General features: G+C 36.4%; 1 protein-coding gene across 1 annotated transcript; it reads left to right on the plus strand.

Moving 5' to 3' along the window:
* The first annotated feature begins 9,486 nt into the window (after positions 1-9,486).
* On the plus strand, positions 9,487-10,371 carry LOC149832875 (uncharacterized). The gene has a single exon (XM_090013325.1). The coding sequence runs from the start codon at positions 9,487-9,489 to the stop codon at positions 10,369-10,371; it is 885 nt and encodes a 294-aa protein (XP_089869451.1).
* Positions 10,372-10,603: the final 232 nt, after the last annotated feature.

Genomic DNA, 10,603 nt, shown 5'->3' on the forward strand with positions numbered 1-10,603 from the left:
CAGGTATATGTTTGACATTGATATGCTATGAATGATTTAAATGTATTTTCATATTTAATGCGACTATATCCATGCTTGCATGAAGTTATTTTCGATTTGAATATGTATCCATGAAATTGCATATCATGTAATTGATCCAAATAACATTTTTATTTGTTAGAATATAATTCGTGGAGGTCACAGTGGTCGAGGACCAAGTAGAGGTCGTGGGACATCATTAGGTAAATGTCTTTGTGTTATATTTAAATATAGGCATTCATTATGTTTTTGCATATATGTTGATGTAAACATTGTTACTTGTTAATCGTCTGTATAGGATCTCAACTCAATGATAGGCAGACTCAGCCTTCGTCATCACGCAATGCTTAGATAGGTATATCATTTAAATAATTGTATACTTGATTAGTTTGAATGTGCATTGTGTGAATTTCTAACTCGTTGTTTTGTATGTGATATTTCGCCTACACATGACGCACCTACACCAGCTACTCATACACATCACGAGACAACATCGGATGCAGGGTCTTCTCAGTGTGACACACAATGACTCATTCAAATAGTGTATATCGATAGTCGACCGTAAGTATTTCATTGTCACTTGTCCAATACTTATCTTATAAATAGTTTATATCGACAATCCATTGCTAATGTTTATCAATTCATGTGCAGTGCGAGGTTCAAGCAGTAAGAAGTAATACGAGAAATTAGGAAATCACTACTGCAGCATCTTTCAGGATCCGTCACGCAATAAAGAGTACCCGACGGAGGTGTTGGACAGATTAATTTCTTCATTCATGGTATGCAATAATTTATCATAACTAATGTGTTTCATATTTAATTTTTTGTTATACTCATGTGTGTTAACTTTTTGAAAGTATTTGTAGGTTTCTCATCGCTTCGCAACTACAAACGAGGAGAAAGACGCAAAGATAATGAAGATGGATGCCAATCGATTTGCTGACATGCTGCACAACATGAAGACTGCAGCAAAAAAAGCAAGTGGTGGGATAAATGATCCACTGCAGTAGAAGGGTCATGGCCTCCTACTATCATGAGATATTATTGGGAAGGCATGAGCGACAAGTGGGCGAGAAATGAATTTTGAAACTGCTTAGCAAAGGCTGCACAAAACTGAGAGAAGATTATCGATGCCCATCTACACACAGGTGGATCTAAGACTTTTGGGAACCACCAGAAGAAAATGGTAAGTATTTTTGCATAATTATTAATTGATTTTTTTATCATTTAACATTGCAAGAAGCAGAAAAAGAAGACATTGTGCCTTACAAGGATATGTTTGTTGAAACACATAAAAATTTAACATTACAGGAAGCAGAAAAATGAGACATTGTGCCTTACAAGGATGTGTTTGTTGAAACACATAAATGTAAAAGCATGAGAGATTTTGTATCAGAGAAGATGAGAGCAACATCGGTATGTATTTATTGTACTAATAAACATTATAATATACAAGTTAGTATGAATTACGTTATCATAAACATTATAATTCTTAATTATTAATTCATATTGTAATCATTACTTTATATGAGTCATACGAGCAGCAAATGGTAGAGCGATATGGTGATGACTCCACTCAGCATCCGCCTTTTGATCTTGCAGCATGGGTGACTGCAACTGATGAACCCAAAAAGGGTCGTGTATTCGGGTTTTGGAGTAACATGAACACCACAGCAGTTGTTGCCTCCTGCAACCATGGCTCTCAGAGTTTTCTCGCCAATATCAACTCTCAACGTTCGATTGATCCTGCTATGTCTTAAGATGGTATTTGTCAGCGTCTTGAGGATAAAATGCAGTACTTTTTAAATGAAGTCATTCCAACATTGTCCATAATGAGTTGTGCAACTTTTTTCAGAACAGAGGAACTTTGTTTGCATTCAACATGAGCTCTGGTTCCCATCAGGTATAAAGATTCATGTCATTTGTTTCATGTCGTTAGATTTCAAGCTAATATATGCATAATTGAATACATATATGCATGATTGCCTCACTATAAATTTTTTTGACACCTTTAGAACACATATATGCATGATTGATTCACTATACAATTTTTATGGCACCTTTATAACACATATAAGCATGATTGAATCACTATGAAAGTTTTTTTACAACCTTACAACACATATATGCATGATTTCATCACTCTAAAATTTTCTTAGTGCCTTATAACACATATATGCATGATTGAATCACTATGAAAGCTTTTTGACAACCTTAGAACACATACAAGCATGCTTTCATTACTATGACAACCTTAGAACACATATGAGCCTGATATTAGCATATATGAAAGTTTTTTAATGCCTTATAACGCATATATGCATGATTGAATCACTATAAAAAATTTTGGCTGCCCTAAACATGATGCGTATGATTGAATCACATATAAAGTTTTTTGGCTGCCTTAGAACACATATGAGCATGATTGAATCACTATGAAAGTTTTTTTACTGCCTTATAATACATATGAGCATGATATTAGCATATATGAAAGTTTTTTGACTGCCTTAGAACATATATGTGCATGATTGAATCAATATGAAAGTTTTTTGACAACCTTAGAACACATATATGCATGATTGAATCAATATAAAAGTTTTTTGACAACCTTAGAACACATATATGCATGATTAAATCACTATGAAAGTTTTTTTATAACCTTAGAACACATACAAGTATGCTTTCATCACTATGAAATTATTTTATTGCCTTAGAACACACATATGCATGATTGAATTACTATAAAATTTTCCTTATAACACATATATGCATGATTGAATCAATATGAAAGGTTTTTTACTGCCTTAAAATACATATGAGCATGATTGAATCACTATGAAAGTTTTTTGACAACCTTAGAACACATATAAGCATGATTTCATCACTATGAAAGTTTTTTTACTGCCTTGTAATACATATATGCATGATTGTGATACATAACACATTTATTTGACAGCCTTATAAACCATATATGCATGCGCGAATCACTATGACATTCTTTGACAACCTTAGAACACATATCTGCATGATTGAATCACAATAAATTTTTTTTCAGTCTTAGAACACATATCTGAATTCTGTTAATGTCCTTCAGTTTATTACTAGTCTATGTGTCATTCAGTTATTTACTTTGTTGCATTAGATTAAGTGCATTGCATATAATTTATTTCATTATATTTTGTTTATAAATACTAACATTTTGGTTCTCTTGTAGGATGCTAGAGATGATCAGCGTAGAGGAGCTGATGGAGGCATGGAGGGAGGGGCAGATCGAGAAAATGAAGAGGATGATGCTCAGAATCTTGGCGAGAATTAGATTCATGTGTTTAATTTGTTTGACGTACTTGTAACTAATTATAACTTGGCAAGGACTGTATTTGGTTGTTTAACTTAGAACTTGTGTTAAATTTGTTTCACCTGTATATGTATTTTTTATGTGTACTTTGTTTTTTATAAGCAGGTTGTATGAATTGTATAACAAGAAATTTTTCTCGAGTTTCATATTTCAAAAAAAAAATTTTTAATTAGCGACGCATATTATTTGTCACTATTCCATCGTCAATTTAAATCAGTCGTTGGTTTGTGACAAAATTTAAGTTGTCGCTAATGCCCTTCGTCAATTTGGCGACGGACATTAGCGACGGATAGATATCCCTCATTACATCTTAGCAATGGATTAAATTCTTCCGCAGTTTAGCGAGTAGGGTTATGCGACGGACGTTATCCATCGCTAAACACATTAGCAACAGATAGAGTTTGTCGCTAATACGCAATTTTCTTGTAGTGTTTTATCAAATCAAGTATGAATCGGTTTGGGCCATTATGGATACAAATGTATCAGATTAGGTATAAATTATGTTCCGGACTTGGGCTAGTTTAGATGCACATTCCAAAGAACCAACTGGATCAGGTACAAATAAGCTTGGGTTTTAATTTTATACACAAGATCAGACATACCTGCTAAAAGGATCCAGGCTTTAGACACGACCGTACCAAATGGTCTATTCAAACTTCACATTGTATCCCAGTTGGAGGCAGCCTATGGACGGGAGCCAATCCTATATAACCACAAAAAGGAAAGGTTCCATATTTTCTCTCTTAATCTCATTAAAATCTCAATAAAAACTGTTTTTACACACATATACAATGAAGGTAAGGAACCAATGAACTAGAAATCATATGAGCAAGTTGTATCACCTCAATTTAAACACACACACACATACATATATATATATATATATATATATATATATATATATATATATATATATATATATAAAGAGTGAGGGGTAGGTGCTTAATGAAATGTGCTTAATGGGTTTTTCAGGTTTTTTTCATTTTATTTTAAATTCTGACAGTACAAATGTGATCTATGTATTTGATTTTATAGGGGATCCGCTCTTGAAGTATTCGATTCTGACACATGGGTGGGTTTTTATAAGATTTGACGGTCTAAAATCTTTGTAAATTTTTTAGGCTCCAAATATCATTTTTTTCGTCGAAAATGTAAATCAACCATGCCCAACACATTTATAGGGTCAAAACTGTGAAAAGAACACGGGCAGAAAAACCCATTAAGCATGTATCATTAAGCATATTTCATGAAACACCTAACCCAATTATATATATATATATATCAAAACATATTAGGCTCCATTTTTTTGTTAGGTCTCATTAGGCCTCATAGTTTGAAGTGTTATGTGATAGATCTGAACCATTAGATGTGTTTATCATGATCGATTTACTAAGAATCGACTCTTGGATTATGTTTTTTGATAATAAAAAAATGTATTTTTATGTGACAAAAAAATTTGATGCCTTAGCCATTGATTTTTGGATTACCCAAAAAACTTGCATACAGGTCAGATTTCGGGATCCAAAAACAGGTTTCCACAAAAAAACTATAAATCACATCTATAGTGTTAGATGTGAGAAAAAATAATAAAACTATGATTTTTGAAGGGGCCTAAGGAGCCCATTACTCTCTCTCTCTCTCTCTCTCTCTCTCTCTCTCTCTCTCTCTCTCTCTCTCTCTCTCTCTCTCTCTCTATATATATATATATATATATATATATATATATATATATATATATATATATATATAATAAAAGTAAGAAACTGATGAGCTAAAAATCAAATGAGCAAGTTGTACAACCAAGGAGGTATCCCATGTGGTAATTAAGCGGGATCCTCTGTCAAGCTTAAGGCTCACGATCGAATTCCTCTGCCGCATGGGGCAGCTGTTTTTCTGGTAGTGGTCTTCAGACTCTACCTAACCCCAGCTTGCCTTTCAAATAAAAAAAAGTTGCATCACCTCATACACACATAACACACATATTCACATATAAAGATGGGGGTTGAGATTTGCTACAGCCGTTTGTATGTGCGAACGACCTAGCAAATAGGGTGAAACTCCCTTGGTTGGGTTTTTTTTTCTCACATCTAACACCATAGATGTGATTTACAGGTTTGGTTTAGTGGAACTAGCTTTTGGATCATCAGAATCCGACTTATATATAGGTTTTTTTGGCCATCCAAAAATCAATGGCTACGATGACATTGATATTTTTTAACTCATAAAAACATATTTTTTCATCGAAAAACATGATCCAAGAGTTGATTCCTACAAAATTGAGTATATTGAACACATCTATGAGGTTAGATTGTGTCAAAACAACTGACATTATAAGATTCAAACTAGATTTTAGGTGCAATCGTTTGTACCAAATATAAACCGTATATATACATATAATGCTCTCAAACTCCTAAATGAAAAACTACTTTTTTTTTGCACACCTTACCCATCCAAATGTGATTTATGTGTTTGGTTTACTAAGAAACTGACCCCGGGATCATGTCTTTCTAATGCGTGTCAGGTTTTATAGATATTCAAAAACCAATGGCTTATAATGCACCAAATTTTTAACCTACAAAAAATCTTATTTTTGTGTCAAAAATATGATATAAGGATCGATTTTACTATTTTGACCATGACCAACACATAGATGGGGTTAAATTTGGTCAAAATCACCTTCCCTTATGAGTTTCAACTAGGAGTTCCTTACCCCAAAAGTGCAGTATATATATGTGGAAAATTATTGGCGGCTACCCTTCTCTGTGCCATGCCCTCTAGTAGTAGAAACAGTCCATTTCATCACATTGTTTTGTTTTGTTTTTTTGTGGATTAAATCCTACAGCTGATATATATATAGTAATGGGTAGGTGCTAAATGATACGTGCTAAATGGGTTTTTTTGTTCTTTGGGTGTTTTGTTTTCGCAATTCCAACTCCGTAAATGTGTTGGACATGGTCGATTTAATAGGAATCCACACCTGGATCATGTGTTTTAGATGAAAAATGATATTTTGAGCCTCAAAACTTTACAAAGATTTTGGAGAGTTAATTTTTCTAACCTTATAAAAGCACACCCATGTATATACTTCAAGAGCTGATCCCTATAAAATCAAGTACATAGATCACATCTGTACAGTCAGAATTTAAAAATAATGATAAAAACCTTAAAAAACCATTTAGTACGTATCATTACTCTCTCTCTCTCTCTCTCTCTCTCTATATATATATATATATATATATATATATATATATATATATATGTGTGTGTGTGTGTGTGTGTGTGTGTGTGTGGTTTAATTAAAAACATATTTTAGACCAATTTCATTGTATAATCAGATTTTCTGAAGGCTTCAAATTCAATGGTGCACAACGTGTAAAAAATTCACTATTGGAAAAATCATATTTTTGTGTTGAAATACTAGGTCAAAAGTGCATTTCCTAGTTGACGGACCATGCTCAATGTATCTGTGAGGCCAAATTGATGAAATAAACCTGCGCCCATAAGTTTTAGCTAGAGTATGGGACTCTAGAGTGTAGCATATATATATATATATATATATATATATATATATATATATATATATATATATATATATATATAGAGAGAGAGAGAGAGAGAGAGAGAGAGAGAGAGAGAGAGAGAATCTTTAGCTAGTATAATGGAGCACACGCAGTTGGAGATGCTGGGCAGAAGCCGGCATTCCAGTCTGTCATGTATAGGAACCGTAGATCGGGGACCTTCCTCAAATCACCCCTTCATGGAATCAAGGCACGTAATTTTATTTTAGTGGCTTGAATTAAGCCGAGATCAATTGGGAAACTTGAAATCACAATCCCATTTGGAATCCAGTTATCTGGCATCTTCTATTTAACAATATCCCACTTTTGTAGACTGAACACATTAGGGGTGCAGGCAGCATTTACAAATTACAAACTCATCCAGAATGGCTTATCGTTTATCACTAATCAAGGGTTTCTTTCTTATTTTAATAAGAGACGCACGAGTTTGGGTCCTTGTTGGTTAGATATAAATATTTTGCAGGTGCATGTTTTTCAATCGTTATTTACTCGAATATGTTGGTATGAGAGGATAGATGCGAACATGACAGGTCTGAACAGCTGGACGGCGTCACCAAGGGTGACGAAAGTGACCTGTTTTATGTGTGGGAACACTGGGATGTCACCATGGACTACAGAGATGAGATTCAGTGATGGGAGTTGTAGAGCCTAATTCAGAGTTTTTGCCCTTGCATTTGGGGAGGGTTGGGGGGCTCTCCCAGTGCGGGTCTCGCTGCATAGTCGGGGGCGGGGATTCAAGGAGGGCTGCCCCTGGCGAGAGGCAGCGCTCCCTGAAAGAATTTTTTTTTGAGGCTTATGTTTGGGGCTCGGTTTTTTCTGGATCAAACCCGACTTGTTTAGGTTTAGGGTTGTCATCCTTACCTTATAAATTTTTTTTTCTTTCCCTCTTGTAACTGTCGAAAAGAACAATAAAGGTTTTTTTCTGAGCGGCCATGGTTTTTTACTCTCTCGGATTTGAAGAAAGGTTTTTCCACGTAAATCTTTGTGTTTTGATGGTTCTTGTTTCTTCATTTGTTTGAGTGTTTCCTAACAATTAGTGCATTGAAAAAATACTTTATCCAATCACTGGATTTCACGCACCCATTCATTGAGGGGGGGTGCCAATTCCCAGTGAAATGGATGCATGGTATCCCTTCATGTGAAGGGATCCAGTTATTGGGATCCCATGTCTTCCCCCAACTCAAGGGGTTCAAACACATTATATGTGTTGGGCTCGATCACGGGACCACGACTTCATAGGGCGAATTGAGATCCGGTGCAATGTAATTGCACTGCTGTGCCTGACCAACCATCATCTGCTGTTGGGCTCCACAGCTGACAGGGTATAGCTCAAAGATGGTTGTGAGTGATCAGCTGCAGCAGACTGCTATATGTCACAAAGAACAGGTGCCATGCCTTGTGGTGTCTTTGGTCGTTTTAAGCATGCTTCTTAGCCACCACCCTCCCAGTCTGCGTACACGTTGTTTTCGACGCCAATAAAAAGTCCGTTTTAGGGGTCGAATGAAATAGCTCGATATTACTGGCCGCAATGCCATAACCGAGGATACTTGGATTTAAATCTCAATTTGGCTTGAAATCTCTCTCTCTCTCTCTCTCTCTCTCTCTCTCTCTCTCTCTCTCTCTCAGAGAGAGAGAGAGAGATGACAAATGAAAACTTTCTTGAAAACCCTTCGTGCACAATGCACTATATTGGAGACAAAGGTTGTCAAGCACTTTGGTAAATTTTGTTATTCGCTTGGAAATAATAAAATTCACCGTTCTTTCTTTACTAATACAGCTTATGGATTAGTTCAAATTAAACTGTATTAGATGAGCCAAAAATACCATTGTTAGCGTTGGAGAACTATCATATGATCAGAGTCATGCAACCTTTAGTGCGCGTTTGAATGCACGTAAAACTTCTCAGTCGGGGTAAAACCCCGAGCACAGGGGGCTCTATCAAACGCGGGAGAATTCTCTGCGGAGAAGTTCAGCTCTGTTCATTCAAACGCTCCCTTATTAACCTAACAAATTACCTTTCTCTTCTTAAGTTTGTTGTTATATGCATAAATAAACTAATTGGTACACGTTTTCCTGCCTCATAATTCCTCAAAATAGTCAGGATGGCCACATGCTGGTGACAGGCCAAACTGGCACATTGCCAACTAATCTATATTCCCATAAACCCTAATCCACGCTACCATGTCACTCGTGTGCAATTAAACTAAACCATAAAGTTGGTATAGATCCTAGGCAAAACCCTATAAAACCTTCTCTCTTTTTTTTGAAAGGCAAGCTGGGGTTAGGCAGACCCCTACCAGTTAAACAAATAAACCATTTGGTTTTGAACCTGCAACCTCTCAACACAAGGTGACGTGCACTAGCTGCTCCTACCAGACAAGCTGAGCCCCCGTTGGTAGTGCTCCTATAAAACCTATCAAGGGAAAGGTAGACCTTAGCACCCATCTTCCATTTTACCACATTTTGCTCTAAGGGTTGAAGGGTGATAGTGCATCTAGCTGTTTGCAAGGGCCAACTTGATCCTCTTCGTAAAACATGGTGGTCTCTTCAGCTTTCCGGCGTTCGCTCTCTCTTCCTCCAACACAAAAAAATGGGAAATCATGCCATGTTCGCTCTTCAAGTCTACCGTGCAGGTCTCACCCTGACCTGGCCCTGGTGAAGGACCAATTGCATAAGATCAATGGATGGATTGCTAGCAACTGCAAGGATCCAACGGTCCAAAATATCTTGTCAGGTCTTGGAATGCTCAAGTCCTTGTATGACACGATGGACAACTTCCTTCATCTACCACAGACTCAAGAGGTTGTACACCACAATGAGAGATGGGCCAACCTCATTCTAGATGATTTGTTAAAGTTTCTAGAAGTTTTTGGGGCAATGGGAACATTCTTGTCAAATCTCAAAGAGCACCAACTAAGCAATCTGGTCTCACTAAGGAGGAGGGAGCCCAACAATTTGGAAGCCAGTGTGCAATCCTTTATCAACCACAGAAAGAAAGCAAACAAAGAGATGACCAAGCTCACAACTATTTTGAAGACCATGTTCAAACCATCAACAGCAGATTTTTTTAGAGAAGAAAGTCAGATGCTAAGCATTTTCAATGATGTGAAAGCCTTGACAGTCTCCATAGCCATTTCTATGGTCTCTGGGCTATGTTGGAAGCCAAGGAGGGTCATTCAAAAAATGGTGGGGTTGCCTAAGAGAAGAATGGAGGGTATAAAGGAAATGAATGATGCAGACTGTGCCATGGATTGTGTTCTGAGGTCCAGAGGGCGTGTGGATGATGAGATGGCCAAGATGGCATTGGGGAGTATGGTTGTCTTGGAGGACTGCCTTAGTGGCCTAGAGCATGGGAATGAGGCTATCTTTAGGAGTTTGATCAACACAAGGGTGTCTGTTCTCAACATTCTAACACAATAAGAATAGTTTTTTTTTTTTTTTTTTTTTGGGGGGGGGGGGGGGCGGGGGTGTTTTGATCATTGATTCAGTTATATGAGTTTTTGTAGCAGCTGCCTTCTCTGTGTACAGTTGGTTTTGTAAAGGAGCAATGCACAAGAGAACATTTTGATATCACCATTTTCATTTTAATTGCATAATATTTCCTTAATTTTCGTTACATTTGCGTTTTCTTCTCAGAAGACAAACCCTATGT

The sequence above is a fragment of the Nuphar pumila genome, chromosome 7 (assembly GCF_984573655.1).
Source record: "Nuphar pumila chromosome 7, dmNupPumi1.hap1.1, whole genome shotgun sequence".
Classification (NCBI taxonomy): domain Eukaryota; kingdom Viridiplantae; phylum Streptophyta; class Magnoliopsida; order Nymphaeales; family Nymphaeaceae; genus Nuphar; species Nuphar pumila.

Bases quoted from the DNA above. Each gene is read 5' to 3' on its own strand.
- LOC149832875 (XM_090013325.1), top strand. From the start codon at position 9,487: ATGGTGGTCTCTTCAGCTTTCCGGCGTTCGCTCTCTCTTCCTCCAACA.